The 22,276-nt window shown below is 52.1% G+C and overlaps 1 protein-coding gene across 1 annotated transcript in view; it reads left to right on the top strand.

The window, feature by feature from the left end:
- The first annotated feature begins 6,793 nt into the window (after positions 1 to 6,793).
- LOC123346675 (zinc finger protein RFP-like) overlaps positions 6,794 to 22,276 on the top strand; it is a 36,840-nt gene continuing 21,357 nt past the window's right edge. Inside the window, exon 1 of the mRNA XM_044984150.1 lies at positions 6,794 to 7,209. Coding sequence (XP_044840085.1) covers positions 7,012 to 7,209 — 198 coding nt within the window. The 5' untranslated portion in view covers positions 6,794 to 7,011. The remainder of the gene's footprint in view (positions 7,210 to 22,276) is intronic.

The following is a 22,276-nucleotide window of genomic DNA, read 5'->3' as shown; positions in this document are numbered from 1 at the left end:
AAGCTTTTCCCCACAGCCCCAGCTCATCACTAGCTTTCAGGGAGAGCTCATTTAGACTTTGCTTACAAATTATCATTTGAAATTATTAGGTTGGCCAACATCACGGAAATGAATGCACTGACATCATAAAAAACAACAGCTGTATAAGGAAGCAAGGAAGCTAGTCTATGTTAATACTTTTCAAATCTATTATATTTTTTCAGCTACACATATTTTATCATGCACTGTATAAGCTTTTAAAGTGTGCATTAATGTTTCAGTTTAAATTCAGATTTCCAAACAGTCACTAAATTGGTATGTAACTAGCTCACAAAACTGGGGGGTGTTGGGGAAATTCAGGGGAGGTGTAGGGAAATCACTGTTCCCCAGCATCCGGGTTCTTACCACCAGCAGCAGCTGCCTCCAACACCTGTACGTTCACCAACCAGCCCTGAGAACTACGACCCTTACCCTCTGCACTCAACCCCCATCACCATGCAGTATAGGCATCCTGAAGTGCAGCACTCACTACACAGCACTCCAGACAGGACATATTCAAACCTGTGACCGTACAGTTCCCCACCCCACCCCTCTGCCCTTTTAGATTCCCAAAATGTTGTGTGTCTGTCAATAAACTAATTTTCTTTTCAATAAATGAATTCTTGGCTTTGAAAACAGTCTTTATTATTGCAGAAAGTCAAAGATACCTTAGCCCAGGAAAGAAACAGGCACTGCAAATCATCTTAGGAAACACACATTCCTACTAACATTGTAACCACTGCACTTCACTCCCGTGCAAGGTACCAAACATTACTGTTGGTTTTCAGCCTCAAATTCCTCCCTCAAGGCATCCCTAATCCTTGCAGCCCTGTGCTGGGCCTCTCTAGTAGCCCTGCTCTCTGGCTGTGCAAATTCAGCCTCCAGGCATTGAACCTCGGAGGTCCCTGCCTGACTGAATCTTTCACCCTTCCCTTGACAAATATTATGGAGGGTACAGCACGCGGATATAACCGCGGGGATGCTGCTTTCCCCCAAGTCTAACTTCCCATACAGAGATCACCAGTTGTCTGAACTGTAGAGAAAAAGGTGAAATCCCTAGGACCATTCAGACAGGGTGAGATTTTAGGAGAAGATTGTCTTTAAATTATGAGAAAATTCCAGTGCAAACATCTCCCTGGGATTGTAGCTAAAGTTACCAACCAAAGCAACAGTGGCCAGGACACAAAGCCCTAAAACTAGCCCATTTAGCAGTGAGGAGATCCAGGGGCACTGGAGCAGGGAAGACCAGGGGCCATGGTGGTGAGGCCACTGAGCTCTGCCCATTTTTTAACATGGGCACAGTTTGAGGGCAGGAGGCCACTGCAAGCCTTGAGCAGGTGCGGAGTGTCACAGGCAGTGGTTGTGCTTCAGGCAGGGCAGCTGATCAGCTCCTCCCCATGAGGAACAGCCCCTACCTGCGGTGCCAGCTCCTTCCCAGTGCCAGCCCCTCTCAGTGGCCCCCCCCTACACAGGCGGGGGGAGGGGCTGACTTTAGGGTGCACAGGCTGTGCTGTGCTGGGGCCCTATGTCCTGCCCCAGAAGGGGGGTGGATTTCACCTCCCCAACCCCCCGGCACTGCATGTGCAGAGAACCCAGTTTTGGGGTGCAGTGACTGGCACTCAGGATGACTGACCAAGTCACTCAGAGATTGATCCAAAAGCCTTTGATGTGAGTGGGAATCTTTCCTCTGCTTTCAAGAGGCACCAGATCAGGTTGTGGGATCTTCTTGTGCCTTGGGGTCTCTGCTTGCGAAAGAAGTTTATTAACACTCAGGTTATCAGCATCTCTGGGGAAGTGGCTGGTGACGGTTCCTCAGTCATTGTTTGACACCAAGTACTAAGATCCATTGTACTTTGAATTATAATTTTGATGGTTCAACCCCCAGTGAGTATCCAATCAGCATCTTCACTGACATGAGCTGTGAATATCTAAAGGACACAGCCCAGAGCACCTGTCCCTGTGCCTTTCTCACCACTGCTGGATTTCAGTGTCTGCTCCCAGGTGGCTGCCCCCTACAGACTATCCCAGGCCCCCTCTGTCTGTCCCCAGATCCCCTCCTGCAGCCAGGCTGGACAAGTGGCCTGAGAGCCTTGGGGACAGGAGAGCTCTGGTTAGCCCATCCCCTGTACAGCGCCAGCTCCCCTCACACCCGCTGCCATCTGCAGAGAGCCAGGAGTCCCGGAGAGCTGGGGAGACTGTGCAGGGAAACAGAAGCAGGAGCCGCCAGGCTAAGAACTGGGGTGATGGCTGCTCTCTTGGCCAGCGCACCCAGCACTGAACCAGGGACCCCTAGAGCAGGGGTCCCCAACCCCTGGGCCGCGGACCGGTACCAGTCCATGGCCTGTTAGGAACCGGGCCGCGAACTGACCCCTAGCACATCAAGCGGCGTGTCTCCGGCGGGGCCCCTAATCCCTGCCCCCTCAGAGGTGAGGGGGCGGGGCTGCGAGCTCCGGGCTGAGCTCAGCTGCCTCCACTGGGCGTGGAGCTCCCAGCCCCGCCCCCTCACCACGCGGCTCTGAGCGGGACAGAGCTCAGGCACAGGGCCGGCTCTAGGCACCAGCGCTCCAAGCATATGCTTGGGGCAGCACTTTCCAAGGGGCGGCACTCCAGCCCCACCCCCACCCCCCCACACACACTTTTTTTTTGCTTGGGGCACAAAAAGCCAGGAGCCGGCCCTGAACCAAGATGTTCAGCTCATGTTTCAGGCTGAGCTGGAGCTGACACTGCAGTTCTGAATTCAGTCACTAGATGGCGCTCATGGCAGCCTGAGTTGCACCGGCTGGACTGCAGTTCAGGCTGCCCTGAGCAGCATCCCCTGGAGCTGAGCCTGGGCTGCGGCAGCGGGAGGGGCTCAGCTCCGGGGGATGATGCTCGGGCTCCCCAGCGGCAGGGCAGCCTGAACTGCAGCCCAGCCTGTGGGTGAGGAGCAGGGGAGGGAGGGAAGGAGGGCCCAGGATGCAGGGAGGGGGGAGGGGTCCTGCTGCCGCTGCTGTTCTGCTCTGAGTCTCCCCAGGGCGGCGCGGCGTTTCCCTGCCCGAGTGGGCTGTGCAGGGCGCCGCCGGGCTGGGCAGGGGGCACGGATCCCGGCTCGCGCTGACAGGGCGAGTGGTTGGGCAGCTCGAGCTGCCAGGGAGCTGCCCCCTCCTGCCCCTGGACCCAGCCCGCTGTGCACCTCCCCTGCCTCAGTCCTGTGCTGCCTGCCCTGGGTGGGGAGAGGCAGAGCCCAGCTCCAAGCAGGGCAGCCGGGGATACTGCCCCGCCAGGGGACTCCCCTGGCTCGGGCACCTGAGGTCAGCGTCCGTCCTCTCGTCTCTGCCTGCACGGGGCTGGGGAAGCAGCTGTCAGTGCCTGCCCCTCTCAGCCCTTGCACCCCCCATCCCACTCCCAGCCCCTCCACTTGTACCTCCCCCCATCACTCCTTCGCTGCACCCCTTCCTCTTGTACTCTCTCTTCCCCTGCACCTCTCCCCTTGTACCTTCCCCCCAGCCTTCTCCTCCTGCACATCCCCCTTCCCCTGCACCTCTTCTCCTGCAACCCTCCCGATACCCTCTCTCCTCCACCCTCCTCTGTGAGTTCATCACACGCCGCTTCTCTGCCAGTGTAGAGCCCCCAGCACCCCCACACCTGCTCCTCTGCCTGAACCCTCTTTACTAGATCCCCATCTGTCATAAACAGATAGTTATGGGTTAATGCCTCTTTTACCTGCAAAGGGTTAAGAAGTTCACCTAGCCTAGCTGACACCTGACCAGAGGAACCAATGGGGGAACAAGATGTTTCAAAAGGAAGGAGGGTTTTTTCCTTTGTTTAGTTTTCAGTTTCAGCCAGAGTGAAAAAGATCAAGGAACCAGCCTCTTATCAGAGTAGTAACTTTTAGAAAGGGATAAATAGGTTTATGTTTATTTCTTTGTAACCTGTCTTGTGCGATTAGAGGTAGAATCAAATTGTGTATTTGGGTATTTTCATTGGTGTACTAAATTTTTGCCAAGGGGAACATCCTCTGTGTTTTGAATCTGTTGTCTGTGAGAGTAGCTGGTATGCTAATCTCTCCCAGAGGGTTTTCTTTTACCTTTCTTTTCTTTAATTAAAAGCCTTTTTCTTAATACCTGATTGATTTTTTTTCCTTGTTTTTAGATCCAAGTGGGTTGGATCTGGATCTACCAGGAGTTGGTGGGAGAAAGGAAGGAGGATGGTTAATTTCTCCTTGTTTTAAGCTCCAAGGGGTTTGGATCTGTGTTCACCAGGAAATTGGTGACGTTTCTCAAGGCTACCCAAGGAAGGGAGTGCTTGTGAATGGTGGCAGCCAGACCAGATCTAAGCTGGTAATTGAGCTTAGAGCTTCTCATGCAGGTCCCCCACATCTGTACCCTAAAGTTCAGAGTGGGGAAGGAACCTTGACACCATTCCTTTCCGGGTACAAGGTTTGAGGGTTAGTCCCTGTGCCTTCCATGTGCATGTGGAGCACTAAAGATGGGGTTGCAGGGGATGAGGGGATGAGATTTATACTAAAGTGAAATAAAAATAGGAGAAACGGTTTGATCCTCACTGCAAGTGTAAACGGGGATTGCCGTGGTGAATGAGGAGGTCACATTTGGGGGGGAGCCCAGGGCTGGGGCAGCAGGGTGTGCGGGGGGGGTGTTGAGGGAGGAAAAAAGAACCAAGGGCTGGGGTAGCCAAAATCTTTTTTGCTTGGGGCGGCAAAAAACCTAGAGCCGGCCCTGCTCAGGCCCCGCCGGCCACACGCTGCAGCTGTCGGGCAAGGCGCTGAGGCTCTGGGTGAGGAGGGAGCCGGGGGTAAGAGGCTGGGGCCAGGGGGGTTGGCTAAGGGGCAGAGAGTCCTGGGGACAGTCAGGGCACAGAGAGGGGGCAGAGGTTGGGGGGGCGGTCAGGGGGCAGGGAATGGGGGGGGGTTGGATTGTGGGTGTTCCGGGGGGGGTCTGTCAGGACTCAGCGGGGGGGGATAGGGGTTGGGGCAGTCAGGGGACAAGGAGCAGGGGTGGGGTCCCAGGGTGGTGGGGGTCTCTGAGGGATGGTGAGCAGGACAAGGAGCAGGATGGGTCGGGGATTCTGAGGGGGGCGGGCAGTCGGGGGGGCAGGAAGTGGGTGGGGGTCAGATAGGGTGCAGGGCTCCCACTAATTCTGCATTATGGTCAGTTGTATAATTATTTCATTATATATTACAATAATAATAGAAATAAAAGTACAAAAATAAATGTAATGCGCTTGAATCGTCCCAAAACCATCCCACAGGTCCGCAGAAATTTTTTTTTCTACGAAACCGGTCCCTGGTGCCAAAAAGGTTGGGGACCACTGCCCTAGAGCTCTCTGTTTGTCCCACACCCTGTGCACTGCAGGACCCCTCGTGCCTGCTGCTGCCCTTGGCCATTGGGCCCCAGCCCTCACCTGGTGGGGAGGAGATTGGTCTCAGTACATCACTGAGTCCCTGGCCTCTCTGCTGGGACTGACAAACAGGGAGAAAATCAGTGCAGGACTTGCTGGGTGTGGCTGTGTTACAGGGGCACCTGCCCCACTAGGGCCCAGGCTGAGATCCCAGCACATTCCATAGGCCCCTGAGCTGCCATCAGATGGACTTTCAGCCAGGGTCGGTGCAAGTAAGTTTCGCACCCTAGGCGAACTTCCACCTTGCACCCACCCCCCGCTAACCCCGTCCCCCGCTGCAGCTAACCAAGCCCCCTACCCAGGGAGCCCGCCACCCCCCCCCCGCCCAGGGAGCCCCCCCGCACAGCTACCCCCCGCGGCAGCTAACCCCGCCTGGGGAGCTTGCCCCAGCTCACCTCGGCTCCGCCTCCTCCGCTGAGCACGCTGCATCGCTCTAATTCTCCTCCCCTCCCAGGCTTGCGGCGCCGATTGGAGGAGACTTAGAGCTGGGTTATGTGCTCAGCGGAGGAGGCAGAGTGGAGGTGATCTGGGGCGGGGAGCGGTTCCCCTGTGCGCCTCCCCCGCCCCCTTTACTGCGGGCAGCCCTCCCCGCGCCCCTCCCCCAGCTCACCTCCACTCCACCTCCTCACCTGAGTAGGCTTTTACACACCCCCAACCACTAGGCACCCTAGGCGATCGCCTAGTTGGCCTAAATGGTTGCACTGGCCCTGCTTTCAGCCTCAGTCCATGTGGTGGGGCGGAGGAATTGGGATATTGCCTTGGGGGTGCTGCTGGGGGAGGGAGGAGATTTACCTGCTCACAGACTATTTTAACAGTTCTAAAGCTTCAACTTTTTGAATCTCAGTGTCCAGTGTCATTAAATAGTTCTGGTCTGACCTAAATATTCTCTGATCCCCCCCATAATTTCCCAGAGCTGTGAACATTTAAATTGGTAACAATTGGAATGAAATGCTGAAACCGGGATTTTTGTGCAACTGTGAAAGTTTACAATAAATATAAAAATTGCTTAATATGAACATTATGTATCAAAATTATATAGTATAAAACAAAAAAGAATCCCACCAATTCTGACTATCGCTCCTTAGACACACAGACCCTGCTCCTGCAGGCTCAACCTCACAGGGAGAGCTGACGTCCATGTGAAGACCCAGTGACCCTCTCCACCAGCACAGGGGCTGATTGCCAGACCACAGCCCTCGTGGTAAATTTTTCACCACAACCTCCAGGACTCTGATTTTACAGGTAGGCCCCTTCCGACTGAACAAAGAGCAGGAGTCAGTTCCAGAAAGGGAAACACCCCCTCGCTGCTTCAGGCGGGGCATAGTGTGAATTCAGGAATTTGAAACAAAGCCTGTTACAAACTGCCCAGAGGGAGCCATGGCTGCAGAGAACCCCGTGGAAAGGCTCCAGAAGGAAGCGACATGTCCCATCTGTCTGGAGTATTTCACAGAACCTGTCACTCTGGAGTGTGGGCACAATTTCTGCTGAGCCTGCATCGCCCAGTGCTGGGAGGGATCCGATACAGACATCTCCTGCCCTCAGTGCAGACAAACTGTGCAACGGAGAAACCTCCGGCCCAACAGGCAGCTGGCAAACATGGTAGAAATCGCCAAGCGAATGAGTTTACAGACAGCAAAGGGAACAGGAGGGGACGGGGTTTGTGGGAAACACCAGGAGGCTCTGAAACTGTTCTGTGAAGAGGATCAAACCCCCATCTGTGTGGTGTGCGACAGATCCCGGGCTCACCGCGCTCACATGGTGGTTCCCATCCAGGAGGCTGCCCAGGAGTACAAGGTAGGGAACTGCTGTCCCGTCTAATGGATAATAACTCTGGATTTGAATTACAGGTTAATAGCATCACAAGTTTCCTGAGACTGGTGTATCTGTGTCACTCAGCTGTGTGTAGCCTTTATTGCATGAAAGAGGCTGTACAAATTAATGATACTCCAGCCTGGCAAGAAAGGCAAGAGAACGATTTAAAAATTGTCTGATGTGGGAAACTTTTCTCTGAGCAGCTGAATCCTTTTCAAACCCAGCTCCCACCAGTGAACTAAGGGAACTCTCTGCAGACCGGAATTTATTAAATGCCCAGTGAGGTTTGATTCACAAGAGCTGCAGGCCAGTCTATGTGGGAGCGCTGCCTTCAGACCGGAGAAGGGGGAGTTACAAGCTGCGGCTGTTATTACTGATTGTATCACAGTGTTTATTATTGTTATTGGCATCCCAGCAGCCCCTACAGCCCCCAGATGAGATCTGACCTTGATTGTGGGGGGGCCCTGTAGAAAACCCAGTGAAGGACAATCCCTGCCCTGAGCCATTTACAGTCTAACTCAGGGGTGGGCAGACTACGGCATGCGGGCCACATACAGCCACAGGTCCATCCTGCCCGTCCTCTGAGCTCCTGGCTGAGGAGGCTTGCCCCTCCCTGCTCCCATATTGTCTCACCCCTTGTCTAATTGGACAAGAGAGACAAAAGGTGGGACGGGAAATTGAGGTGCAAAGAGGGGAAGTGACTTGTCCAAGGTTACTCAGTAGGTCAGTGTCAGAGCTAGATATAAACCCCCATTTTGCCAAGGCCAAGCCCAGTGCCCTAACCACTAGGCTACACTGTCCCCTCAGGAGCACGGAGCAATGATGACATGTAGACAGTAGGAGAAAAAGACTCCTTGAGAAAAGCTCCAGGCTCACCAGGGAGACGAGGTTTCCCATGGGGAACCTGAACTCCTGTGTTGCTCCATGAAGGGTTAAACTCAGATGCTACCAGTCTGCACTAGAGGAGATCACTGGGCTAAACACTGTGTGGGACCCCGAGCACCTTCAGTGCGCACACAAAAGGGCTCCAGACAGCTCAGGTCCATGCCAAGTACCATTGGGATTACACTGGGTTGTAGCAAAACCAACCCCAGGCTGGAGCTGACCGGTGCCAGTCTGACCTGCTCTGTTGTGTACGTGGGCAGGGACCAGCCAGAGCTGTTCTGTTAGTCCCACCAGGCAGCCTTTAGAAATCTCCCAGAATGCACTGCTTCTGGGATCTTTACCAGGGAATGGGACAGTGGGGACCTACCCAGAGCGCTTTGCCACGGAAAGGGTTTAGGGCAGCACTGGGGCAAATCCCAACAGTTCCTTATACAAATCTGCCTCATTAGGAGGGGCCCTGAGGCATCCTCAAAACACAACATCCCCACGCCTGCCTGCATGGGGCCCTCCCGCACCTGAATCGATCAGCCTGCTTGGGCCCTCCCCCGCCTTTGTCACCTCGACCCCACCTGCATCATTCTGCATGGAAGTGCCACTCACACCCCTACCCCCAGCCTGCATCCTCGGTCTCCTCTTCCCTCTTTCTCACCGGACGAAGCCACACCCAGTGCTGGGACCCTACCAGACACGGATAGTGCTCCACAAAACTGGGACTGCGCAGCTTCCAACCAGACGAATGGCCTCCCGACGTCTCATGGGGTTTGCCCCAGTGCCTAGACCAGCTCAGCCCAACCAGTGAAGTCCCCAGGGCTTCAGGGCTGAAATCCCAGCCCATATTGAAACCCTGGTGGCTTCTGGGATTTGTATCACTTTGTTCATTAAACTTCAAAAACAGATTTATTGATTCACCCCCATGTGACTCCAATGTCCTGTTATGCTCTTTACCACTCATCAATTCACAAATACCAGTAAAGCTTGGTTATAATTGAGATCTCTCTCTAATTACTGAAAAGACTGAATCTGAATTGGTAACGAGTCTGATAATGACACACTCCCAGTCTGCACTGATAAGGTTTCATCTCCTTGGTGGCCCTAATGTCACAAAGTGATTAGGACCAACAGTCATCTTGGATGAAAAAACGAAAAGCTCCACACCCCTCTCAACCATTCAAATTCAAGTTCCCAAATCCTTTCTGTTTCTTCAGGAAAAAATCCAGACCCAACTGAACACTCTGAGGGAACAGCGAGAAAAGCTGCTGGGATTGAAAGTGACTGGAGAGGGGAAAAGCCAGGAGTATCTGGTAGGTGCCTGTTGTTATGACCCAGCAGAGACTGGCAGTGGGAGATCTGTTTGCGGCAGACTCCTGTGTGGCCTTGGTGAACGTGGGCTTGTGTGTGTTTCTCCATGACCATGGATTACTGGGTTAGATTTGTGCATAGACAAGCCCTAAAGTTCCATTTCAGCTGATCAGTTAATGTCTAGCTCTTGTGATTTGCCCAGAAATCCCCCCCCAAGTGAACTGAATGTCCCCGTGAAGTGCTGTCCACCGGGTCTGGTCATTTCATGCATTAACATGTTTGTTTCTTTTTTCTCCCCTGGTGTCTCTGTCAGTGTAGTGCTGAGTCCTGCCTCCTGCTGCTCTGGGTCTGAATTCCCAGAGACCATGAATGACATAATATGCTAACATGACAGACATGGAAACCTCCCTTTCAGAGATACAGGGGCTGAAGGGGAAGCTGTGAGAGAATCCTCTCCCTAGGGTAAAGTCAAATGTCAGAAATCTTAGGATTTTCAACTAAGTTTTCCCTCCTGCACACTCAGCTCTCTGTGAAAGGACCTTAGGCTCCATCCATGTCCCTGACCAGCCCTTGCCCTATTTCATACAGAAACAAACACAAACCGAAAAGCAGAAGATTGTGTCTGAATTTCAGCAACTGCGGCAGTTCCTGAAGGAACAAGAGCGACTCCTGCTGGCCCAGCTGAAGAAGCTTGACGAGGAGATAGTGAGGATGCAGAATAAAAATGTCAGTAAACTCTCCGAGCAGATATCCCATCTCAGTGAGCTGATCAGTGAGCTGGAGGGGAAGTGTCAGAAGCCAGCCAGTGAATTCCTGCAGGTGAGACAGGGAGAAACAGAGGCGCCGATTCCGTGGGTGCTTAAGGGCTAGAGCACCCATGGAAAAAAATTAGTGGACGCTTAGCACCCATTGGCAGCCAGCTCCTCCCTCTGTCCCCAGCGCCTCCTGCCCATCAATCAACTCCTCCCCTTCCCTCCCAGCGCTTCCCATCTGCCTCAGTGATAAGAGGGAGGGTGGAGGTGTGGCATTGGGGAAGGGGCGGAGTCGGGGCAGGGACTGGGGTTGAGCACCTCCAGGGACAATTAGAAGCCAGCACCTGTGGTTAGAACCATCCCAGATCCCCACACAGGGAAGGGAGGGCTCCTGAATCATAAGCACTGGAGCCAGCGGTCAGAGATCCGAGTGTAACTCGGCGTGTGCATTGCTGACGTGTGAGTGACTATTGTTCTTTTCAGAGTTACAGACAGAGATCTTAGAGACGGAAAAGCCCCATTAGCTCAGGGAATCCATGGCCCTGGGGTCAGGGCAGGGCCTCTCTTCCCCATATTTGCAAAATCCCTTCCCTGGGATCCCCTGTGTGAGTCAAATGGAACTGACAGACTTTCTTCTCTCTCTCTCTCCCTCTCCTTCCCCTCTAGGATGTCAGTAGCACCTTGAGCAGGTACGGAGCTCCCTCTCACTCCCCCTCGCACTTCACAATACTGGAAAGGGCTTAATGGTGATGTTAGCACTGCATCTCCCCAGGGCTCTACAGCAAAATGTGTGGGGAAGGTCACAGTCTAGATACAAATCTCTCTGAACAACTTCATCCGGAGGTTCTCACCCTTGCACAGAAAACTCTGGGATTCTCCATTCAGTGGGAAGGACTGACCTCAAGTATTTCCCAGAGATGTCACCTCCCTGGGGACTGGCCTCCTCAGGATAGTGGAGATGGAATATGGGTCTGTCACTGCTGGGGCCCTGGTTACCATTCAGCCCAGGCCAGCAGTGGTCAAGAGTCTTTCCCTCCTGAGGACTGTTTGGAGACCTGTGTGGAGTGAGCTGGGGAAGAGGGAGTTGGTGCCTCAGTCTAGTTCCTAGGGGACAGATTTATGCAGCTGGGAGAAGCAGAAGAATTCTAACTCCAGGCCCGTTAGAGCAGCGACTCCCTAGCAACCACTTATATTGAGTCTCACAATGAACTGTAATCACATGACATTGTTTCTCTATAGGTGTAAGAAGAGGAAGTTGCAGCAGCCAGAGGAGATTTCTCCTGAACTGGAAGAGCAAGTCAGTGGTTTCTCCCAGAAAACTATTGCGCTACTGGAGGCTCTGAGGAAGTTCAAAGGTACCTAGAAGGGATCTAGTAGGGGAAACTGGGATAAGTGTCTGAGGCTGTGGAAAGAGAATGGTTCTGGTCAATTGGTTCATAATTACATTATGCTTCCATTTAATGTTTGGATGAGAATGCCACATACTTAGGATCCAAGACACTCAAACTGATTAATTCAACCCGTTATGTGTTCCAAAAGCATGGCTTGCCATTACAATTACTGTTCAAGTAAGAAATGACAGACATACTGAAAGAAATACTGCCCAGTTACCGTCTCCTGGGGCATAGGCATGTCATGATGCATTTCTCCTATGATGCTCCTTACAATGTCTGATGTGTTATACACATCCAGAGTATATATTTATTATTTCTTTTCCAATCACCTTTGAATGTTATGAATAGGAAGTATCTTGTATAACTCATACACTACACACGCATGTGTGTTATGCATTGTAAGTATCTTCTAACAGGCAGGGCTTTTGCTGTCCAAGCTATTTTCAAGTTATTCTGGTTTCTGATTCGTTCATTACCAGTCATTACACACTGACGTGCACGGGTCACTTTGACCCTTTTCTCCACATGGGATTTTTTGGACTTTGCTAACTGCTCCTGGGCAGCACATTGTGGGTGTCTGGTGTCTTTAAGTACATTGTGTGGTCGAAACATCTCTTTATCCCACAGAGGAACTTATGAACACATCACTTAATAACAAGGTCACTTAAGGAAACATTTCCCTTATGTCAAATACGATGATTTCTGAAAATCTTACTTCCTCATATAACAGAAAAGGTTCTACCAATCCCAAAGGATCGGACACATTATGCCTCAGGTTAACAAATGTTTCAGATCTTACCCAAATACACGCTACAGCCATTTCTTGTTAACGAAACTACACTTTATTAAAAAACAAAAGAGAGAGAGTATGGTTAAAAGATCAGTATACACACAGACATGAGTTTGATTCATCGAGGTTCAGATTCACAGTGGAGATGGCGAGTTTTCTAGCTGTAAAGAGTTCTTTCAGAAACAGTTCATAGTCCAGTGTCCAATATCACCTTGAGGGCGTACCAGCATAACTGGGACCTCAGTCTTGCGACTCAAACTTCCCCTGATGAAACCTAAGCAGATCTGGGATGACAGAATCAGGACCCAAGGATCTTTATTACAATTTCATGTCTTTTGACAAGTTGGGAGTTCACAAGGATGTTAGGTCCATTGCTGGGAGATGCGTGAATGAAAGAGGAAAGAGGTTTCAGACCTTTTCACATTAAATACCTGAGTGTGTCTCCGTCTCTTTATCTGTCATCATGAAAACACAGTTCTAGGAGATCAGAGTGATGATACTGTTATAAATATGAAGCCTGAAATCTCACCTCTCTTATCCTTTCCCCCTTCAGACACTCTGCCGTCTGCACTGGAGAGAAAAAGAGGGGAACCACTCGGAGCGCACAGACAGGGTGAGATTGCAGCCTCTTCCCAGCACTGGCCCCTCTCAACGACCCCACCCCTGCTCCTCTTCACCCGAGACCCTGCCCCTGGCCAGGCCAGAAACCAGAGCCGGGCTCCCACCCAGAGAGCCCGAGTGGCACTGTGGAGCCCTGCACCCTCCACCTGCCATGGGTGGATCACCCTGGGAAGCGGGGACATGCGACGGGGGCTGCTCTCAGGCCTCCTAGAGACCCACGAAGGACAGATGGAGGGTCAAGGGCTCTTCCCAGCAGACAACGTTCCCAGCCTGGCCAGGGGTCAGGGCTTGGTGGGAAGAGGAGTAATGGGGCAGGGCCACGAAGTGGGCAGGGCCACTGGGAATGGGATCTCATGCCCCACCCCCAACTTCTACCAAGGGTCCGGAAGTCCTGGGGAGATCCCAAGCCAACATCACGCATTCCAGGGAGCGGGGACCTGGGCTGGGGGCTGCTCTTAGGCCCCCCAGAAACCCACCGAGCAGAGGTGGAGGATTAGAGCTCTCCACAGCAGCCAAGTTCTCAGCCTGGCCAGGGGGCGGGGCCTCAGCAGGAAGAAGGGGAGTGGGGCAGGACCATGGAGGGGATGTGGCCACAGGTGGTGAGACCTCGTGCCCCCCACAGCAACTTGTACCAAGGTTCCAGAACTCGTGGGGAGATCCCAGATTGACATCACACAAACACTCCTGACACCAACCTTAGTGCTGAGTTCATATCCAGGCTGCTGGACAGAAACATTCACTGAGCAGCACCTGAACGGAGCTCTCTGCCCTGAGGGCTGACACATCCCTCTGCTTTACCCAGAGACTCCCCATTGCTTCTCCAACATCCGGCCTTTCCTGTGGGCAGGGCTGGGCTCTCCCATTGGAGCTACTCACTGCTTCCTGGATTGGGGAGATGCTCACCCTGTGATGCTGGCAGCTCCTCCCATCTCTCTGGGATGGGGATGGGGCTCCCCCACCCAGTGCCACCTCCTACTCTCTGATGTTAAATGGCTCTTCCCCAATGCTGCATCTTCCTCTCTGTTCCCTGGCCTGGGAGTGGAGGCTGCATTAGGGGAGGGAGCTTCCCTCTGGGGTATAAAGCTGGTACCGGCCTCCTCTGCTCCCTGCTCAATAAAAGCTTCTGACGCCTTCCTGGCTGTGTCTGTGCCCCTGGGAATGGAGCAGCCCCAGCAGGGGGAGCAGGGAGCTGAAGCTTCTGGAAGCAAATGAGAAACACACTAGGCCCTGGTCTATGCTAAGGGGTCGGGGGGTCGAGCTAAGATACTGTCGCTCCCCCATCGACTGCACTTCCGCCTCTCGCGGCGGGGTAGAACCGGAGTTGACGGGGAGAGAGCTCAGGGATTGATCAAGCGTGTCTAGACTATAAATTGATCCCTGATAGATCGATCACTACCCTGAGGAGCTGCAGTGACGTCCCTTCTCAGTGTCAGGTGCCCAGGACAGCGGCAGCTCCCTGGGATCCAGGACTGACCCAACCAGGACAGGGCTGCTGGGGAATGTGAGAAATGGTCCCAGCCTCCCCCAGGGCCGAGCTCTGCCCCTAACGCTCTGATTCTCTCTCCCCAGCGAATGTGACTCTGGATCCAGACACGGCCCATCCCATCCTCGTCCTGTCTGAGGATCGGAAAACTGTGAGATGGGGAGACACGCAGCAGCGACTGCCTAACAAACCTGAGAGATTTGACACTGAGCTCTGTGTGCTGGGCTGTGAAGGATTCACCTCGGGGAGACATTGCTGGAAGGTGGAAGTGGGGGGTGAGGGTGGCTGGGCTGTGGGGGTGGCCATAGAGTCTGTGGGGAGGAAGGGAAAGATCAGCCGTAGCCCTGAGGGGGGGATCTGGGCTGTGGAGCGCCTGGATCAGTTCTGGGCTCTAACCTCCTCTGTGACCCTCCTGCCCCAGAGCTGGGTCCCCAGCAGGATCTGGGTTTGTCTGGACTGTGACCGGGGGCAGGTGACATTTATCGATGCTGGTGATGAGGCCCCGATCTTCACTTTCCCTCCGGGCTCCGTCCCTGGGGGGAGAATCCGACCCTGGTTCTGGGTGTGGCAGGGATCCCGGCTCAGCCTGTATCCCTGAGACATGCAGGGGAGGGGAAATATCTCACTGGGAGCCCTGAAATCAGCCTCTTTAGCCTCACACACCCTTGTCTCTGTGACATCTCCCTTTGGCCTTTCTATCATCCCATCTCTATGACCCTGGAGGCTCCTGCGTGGTAGAGAAGCCAATCCCATCACTGTAATTGTGCACCCCTCTGTGCAGCCTCTTTGCCGCTGTCCTCTATGATCCAGGAGAACTCTGGGGATCCTGAGTCAGACAGTGCCACTGAGACATGCGGGGGAAGAGCCCACTGGGAATGGAAAAATGGGTTTCTCTAGCCAAGTAATCCTAGCCCCTATGGCCTGGAGGACTCCTGTCCACCCAACCTCTGGCCTCTTAGCTCTATGATCCCTGGAAGCTCCTCCCCCTCTCTCCCTGTAGCACCAGGTATGGGAGGGGAAGGGGTGAAGAACTTCTGGGGGTGCAGGAGGAGAAAAGAGGTTTTACCATCAATGCAATAAATCCACCTCCAGGAGAGGCAGTAGTTAGAGCAACAAAAATTTTTCCCTTGACCCATCTGCGTTTACAGCAGGGATTAGATTGACCTAACTACATCACACAGGGTGTGTAAGTTTTCACAGCTCTGAGCAATTGTCATAACTATAAAGGGAAGAGAACAGCCCTCCTGTGTACAATACTATAAAATCCCTCATGGCCAGAGACACCAAAATCCTTTTTTACCTTTAAAGGGTTAAGAAGCTCAGGAAACCTGGCTGACACCTGACCCAAAGGACCAATAAGGGAACAAGATACTTTCAAATCTTGGTGGGGGGAAGTCTTTTGTTTGTGCTCTTTGTTTTTGGGGTTGTTCGCTCTTGGGACTAAGAGGGACCAGACATCAATCCAGGCTCTCCAAATCTTTCTGAACCAGTCTCTCATGTTTCAAACTTGTAAGTAACAGCCAGGCAAGGCGTGTTAGTTTTATTTTTGTTTTCTCAACTTGTAAATGTTCCTTTTTACTGTGACGATTTTACCTCTGTTTGCTGTAACTTTCAACCTAAGGCAGGAGGGGGTTCCTCTGGACTATATGAATCTGATTACCCTTTAAAGTATTTTCCATCTTGATTTTACAGAGATGATTTTTACCTTTCTTTCTTTAATTAAAATCTTTCTTTTTAAGAACCTGATTGATTTTTTCCTTGTTTTAAGATCCAAGGGGATTGGATCTGGACTCACCAGGAATTGGTGGGGGAAAGGAGGGGGCATGGTTAAATTCTCCTTGTGTTAAGATCCAAGGGGTTGGATTGGTGTTCACCAGGAACTTGGTGAAAAAGTCTCTCAAGGCCACCCGGGGAGGGGAAAGTTTTGGGAGGAAAGGGGGTGTTCCAGACTGAGGAATCTGGGCCAGTGGCTAGAGTGGCAGAGCTACAACGTTACAGCTGTGTCCCTGAAGTGCCCTAGTGTAGATGTTTTCTACATTGACAGAAGTGGTTTTTCTATCGCTCTAGTTAATCCCCCTTTCTGTGAGGCCGTAGCCAGGTCACCTGCAGAATTCCATTGTCTGAACCGGGGGCTGGGCCGATCTAGCTTTGGCACTCAGAGCACACAAAGTTTCACAGGCCCGAATAATGTCACCAGGTTGATCTAAGTGTTAAGTGTTGAGCAGGCCTAAGAGGGGTTTCCCTGGAGCTGCCTGGAAACACAGGGGCTGAGGCACTGGCTGGCAGCTTGGTGGGCGTGAGGCAGAAAGCCAAGAGAACCAGTCCTGAGTGTGATCCCAGCAGGAAACTGAGTGACAGAGCTTGCTTCAGGCCCTGGGTTCCCTGGAAAGGGAGACTTGGAGTCCTAGGTAAGAAAACTGCCGGCTGCTGTTTGTTTGTACCGTGTTCAGAGCACAGGAATGTGTGGACATCGTTTGTAACTAATACAGATTGCATCACAGAAATACCTGACTCCTATAATCCATTTCTCCTGCCAATGGAAGAACCTTGCAAGGCCCCAAACACTGGCTAACTGCTGAGGTCAAAGGAGCAATGGTACAACCCAAGTCAGAATCTAGACCTGTGGAGGGAAATCTATTGGTGGGAAACAGCTGCGGGAAGCTCCAGCAGCAAAGAGCCCGTGCAGAGGAGCAGATTGCTGCTAATTGTGGACTTCAGCATGTCCAGCTTTGTGTGCCAAGCAGTCCCCATTGTCCCTTCTCTCCGGCCTGACACTCCTCTGCCCACAGTCAGACAAAACCCAAATGAGGATCCCTGGCTCGTATTTCTGCCCAGCAGAACCAGCCTAGACAGTAATAGGGGGTAGCTGTGTTAGTCTGTATCCACAAAAACAACGGGGAGTCCAGTGGCACCTTAAAGACTAACAGATTTCATAGAAATCATAGAATCACAGGGTTGGAAGGGACCTCAGGAGGTCATCTAGTCCAACCCACTGCTCAAAGCAGGACCAATCCCCTGCTAAATCCCCAAATCTCTAAATGGCCCCCTCAAGGATTGAACTCACAATCCTGAGTTTGATGTATTTGGTCATAAGCTTTCGTGGGTAGGAAAACCACTTCCTCAGATGTATGGAGTGAAAATTACAGATTCAGGCATTATTAATCATGAAGAGAAGGGAGTTCCCACCCAGTGATTATGGGGTCAGTATTGGGCCAAGGACAAAGGCCACATCAAGGACTGGTGACATCACCATTATCACCTGACTCTGCACAGACTGGCCTAGGGTCGGTGGGGAGGGTCCGTGAGATGATTATCAGACAAACTGTGTCTGAGCGTGTCCATCCATCTCCTTATCCTCTTCTCCCAGAGGGCTGCAGAGGGAAAGGTTTGCCCAGTAGCGAATGCGCTAAGTTACCCAGGTTCTGTTCTCTGCTCTGTGTGAAGTCACTGATTCTGTCTGGGCCTGAATTTCCCCTCTTCTAAAAAGGGGGAAACAGCCCTTCCCCATCTCACAGCAGCAAAGGCATCATATGGATGTGGGGGAGGGGGAAAGAGGGCACATGGGGTTATGTGTCCCCCAGATTTGCTGCCTGTCTTGTAGTGACCATGTTCACAGAGACTGAGCATGTTCAGTAACATCAGCTGAAGGCGCTGCCCTCACTCTGCCCCCTCCCCCCAACACTGCAGGCAGGTTGTCTCTGCACAGCAGCATGGTGAGGCTGAGCCCATTGGCATTTGTGAGGTGCTCAGACAGTGCAGGGATGGGGGGCAATTGCTAGAAGTGCAGATGTTTCCTCTCCACATCAACTCACAAAAACATCACATTGGAGTTGTCACAAACTTGCCTGATTTCACACTCACCCTTTCACTAGCTGGTGTTTCTTTTAACTCCCCAGCTCCTGGAATCCTGGAATTATGTGACAATCTCAGTTCTCTAACAAAGGCCAGTTTCTTGCTCTCATGGCTGAGTAGAAAGGGTTGAGAACGTGACCAGAGCGAATCATGAATGCTCCGAAACAAACAAAAACTCCAGAATGTAATTTTTTAGAAGAAAAACCCTCATGTTTCCTTCAGCCAACCTCAAGATTTTTTGATTACGCGGTGCTGGCAATAGTGCGTTGGCAGTGATCAGTTTGTTGTCAGGCCTCTTGCTTCCAGCAAAGGCTCTAAGGACCCAAATATAAAAATGAACATTCTAATTTCTCTCTTTACTTCACCCTTACTCCAGGGCCCCTGTGCTCATTTGCTGCTTGGGCCCACAGCCCGGCTCCATGTGCATTCCCACACCTCGCCCTCTCTGTTTCCCTTTCTGTTGAGTCTGCTGTTTTAGATAAATGATGGCATTAAATTAGGGGACTTTCCATGGGTAGTGAATAGAGTTAAGGCCTGAATTCTCGCAGTATTGCCAATTCCAAATGTTTAAAAATCATGAGGCAGGGCCTGTGATATGATGAGATTGCCTTAAAAACCATGAGACTTAAAAATAATAGTTAATAAATGCTGGGTTCTTTCTCTTTGCTGTCTGGCTTCTCAGACCTTTAGGTTGCACTCGGATCACATTGTTACATTTTTCTCTACCATCAAGAAAGCTAGAAACTTCCTTTCTTTAGGAAACAAAAGCCAAGTGTCTCACCTCGTCACATGCTTCCAGGAGCTGGGGCTTTAACAAACACCAAATATCAGGCAAAACCGTGCTCTGAAGTGTCCCTTGCCTCTGTGGGCTGTGGGGGTGGCCAGAGAGTCTGTGGGGAGGAAGGGACGGATCAGCCGTAGCCCTGAGGGGGGGATCTGGGCTGTGGAGCAGTGGGAGGGTCAGTTCTGGGCTCTCACCTCCCCTGTGACGCCCCTGAGCCGGGCCCCCAGCAGGATCTGGGTTTGTCTGGCCTGTGATCGGGGGCAGGCGACATTTATTGATGCTGGTGACAAGGCCCCGATCTTCACTTTTCCGCCGGGCTCCGTCCCTGGGGGAAGAATCCGACCCTGGCTCTGGGTGGGGATGGGATCCCAGCTCTCTGGGAGCCCTGAGATCAACCTCTCTAGCCTCACGCACCCTTGTCTCTCTGACCTCTCCCTGTGGACTTTCTATCATGCTGTCTCTGTGACCCTGGAGGCTGCTGCGTGGTGTTGTCAGATGCTACCGGTGCGGTGCTCTGCTCTGTTCAATGTTGATATCAATCGGCTGCATGTGTGTGTTCCCACCGTGTGCTGCCCCGGCTCTGCGCAGATAGCTGACCCAGCAGACCCCGAGAGAACCCCCAACGACCACAGACTCTAGTAAGGTACGAAGGCACGTCGGCCAGGTTTATTGTCGAAGAGAAACACAGTCTCCAGCTCCCTGGCAAACGAAGTCCAAGGTGCTGCTAAGATGCAGCTAGCCAGTACTTATGAAAAAAGAACAGGAGTACTGTGGCACCTTAGAGACTAACAAATTTATTTCAGCATGAGCTTTCGTGAGCTACAGCTCACTTCTTTGGATGCATAGAATGGAACACACAGACAGGAGATATTTATACATACAGAGAACATGAAAAGGTGGAAGTATGCATACCAACAGGAAGAGTCTAATCAATTGTGATGAGCGAGAGACTCCTGAAATTGAATTAATATGCAAATTAGACACAATTAACTCAGGCCTAAACAGAGACTGGGAATGGTTGGGTCATTACACTAATTGAATCTATTTCCGTACCTTAAGTTCTCCTCACACCTTCTATGGGTCACCTTAATTGTCACTTCAAAAGGTTTTTTTTTCTCCTGCTGATGATAGCTCATCTCAATTGATTAGACTCTTCCTGTTGGTATGCATACTTCCACCATTTCATGTTCTCTGTATGTATAAATATCTCCTCTCTCTGTGTTCCATTCTATGCATTCGAAGAAGTGAGCTGTAGCTCACGAAAGCTCATGCTGAAATAAATTTGTTAGTCTCTAAGGTGCCACAGTACTCTTGTTCTTTTTGCGGATACAGACTAACATGGCTGCTACTCTGAAACCAGTACTTCTGTGCTCCCTGGTAATGGACTCAGCTAAGTCAGTGGCGGGACTTTCTACTGCCCCCTAGGCTGGACAAAGACACTGCCCCAGGGATGCATTCTTATACACAGGTACAAACAAGTTACACATCACTCCTGACGTATTGAGGTGCAACCCTTCTATGTAGCAAGGTACAACCCCTCTATGTAGTAAGGTGCCGCCTCTCATCTTGTACATGTTGGTTTGAACAAAACAACTCTATCCATCATATTATCCTTTTGGCCCTGTCATTGGGATGGGTCAGCCTGTTCCTTGTTATCTGTGTGGAGCAGGGCCGGCTTTAGGCCCATTTGACCGATTCCTCCGAATTGGGCCCCGCACCTGAGAGGGCCCCGCGCCGCCAGCGTCTCTCCCAGAAGCAGCAGCTGTTGCTGCTAGGCAATGAGAGACGCTGGCCGGCTGAGGCAGAGGCAGCCGCGTGGGTGTTGCAGGTCAGTACGGGGAAGGGGGGAGGAGGGAGAAGGCACTTGTGCTTTGCAGCCTTCCTTCCCCTCCCCTCCCCCCAGCACTTACCTGGAGGAGACACCGAGGGAGCTGCTGGTCCAGTGGGAGACAGGAATCTCTGCAGTGCACCTCACTCACCTGAGCAGCTGCTGGGGCTTCCAGCAGTGAGTGTCTGACCCTGTGATTCCCCGTAGGTTTGTAATATTGGGTTGGTGGTGTGGTTTTCGGTGGTGTTGCTGTTTGAGGGTGAGTCTGTGCCTGCCTGTGTCTGTTTCAAAACTAAAGTTGGGATCATGTAATGTAACCCAGGAGAAAAGCCCCGAGCAGGTACTTAGTGCTGTGAACTCCAGGTGAGAGAGAGAGGGAGGTTTGGAGGAGGAAATCAAATACATCAAGAGGGGAGAATGCGAAAGGTCTGCAACAGGGCAGGCTGAGACATATCTCCCCCACACACACACACACACACAAGAGGGGAAATTGAGGCACGAAGTGATCTGATTCCCCTCTCCAAATTATTTTGCAAAGGAAGGGGACTGGGGCTCCTATCCAAACCAGTTCCCTTCCCATCAACTCTGCTTTCCCTGCTGTAAGGCCGCTGTAGGGGCTGAATATTTCCATTAAACTATGGCTCCTTCGTTTGCCCTACAACAATAAATTAGACCGGCTTGGAGGGGGGGGGGGCTATTCCCCCACAAAGCTGTGTGGATATTAAGTTTTTTTTAAGGTGGGGGCATGATAATATTCCAGATCAATCAAATGCCCAGCTCAGCTTTCTATCCATCCAACAGCTCTAGGGCAGGGAAGGAAGGTGCTCTTGGGGCAGAGCGGTTGCAAAACAGGGGTGAATTTACCGGGGCGGGGGGTCCGGTTGAAATCCCACCTGATGCAGCCACACAGAATCACTGGCAGCGCTGGGAGAGACCAGGAGTGGAAACAGGTGGCCTGGGGGTGTGGGGACATTTGCCCTCAGTCCTGGACTCTGGGATGGACTAGGCTGGGTGGTGGGTTCAGTCTAGTCTAGCCAATGGAAGAACCTAGGCAGGCCCCAAACACTGGCTAACTGCTGAGGTCAAAGGAGCAATGGTACAACCACAGTCAGAATCTAGACCTGTGGAGGCAAATGCATTGGTGGGAAACATTTGCGGGGAGCTCCAGCAGCAAAGAGCCTGTGCAGAGGAGCAATTGCTGCTAACTGTGGACTTGAGCTTGTCCAGCTTTGTGTGCTGAGCAGTCCCCACTGTCCCTTCTCTCTGGCCTGACACTCCTCTGCCCAGAGTCAGACAAAGCCCAAACGTGGATCCCTGGCTTGTATTTCCCCCCAGCAGACCCAGTCAGCACAGTGATAATG

The sequence above is a fragment of the Mauremys mutica genome, chromosome 12 (genome assembly GCF_020497125.1).
Source record: "Mauremys mutica isolate MM-2020 ecotype Southern chromosome 12, ASM2049712v1, whole genome shotgun sequence".
Taxonomy (NCBI): domain Eukaryota; kingdom Metazoa; phylum Chordata; order Testudines; family Geoemydidae; genus Mauremys; species Mauremys mutica.
The sequence above is the reverse complement of the archived record's forward strand: the minus strand, read 5'-3'. Positions and strand labels throughout refer to the sequence as shown.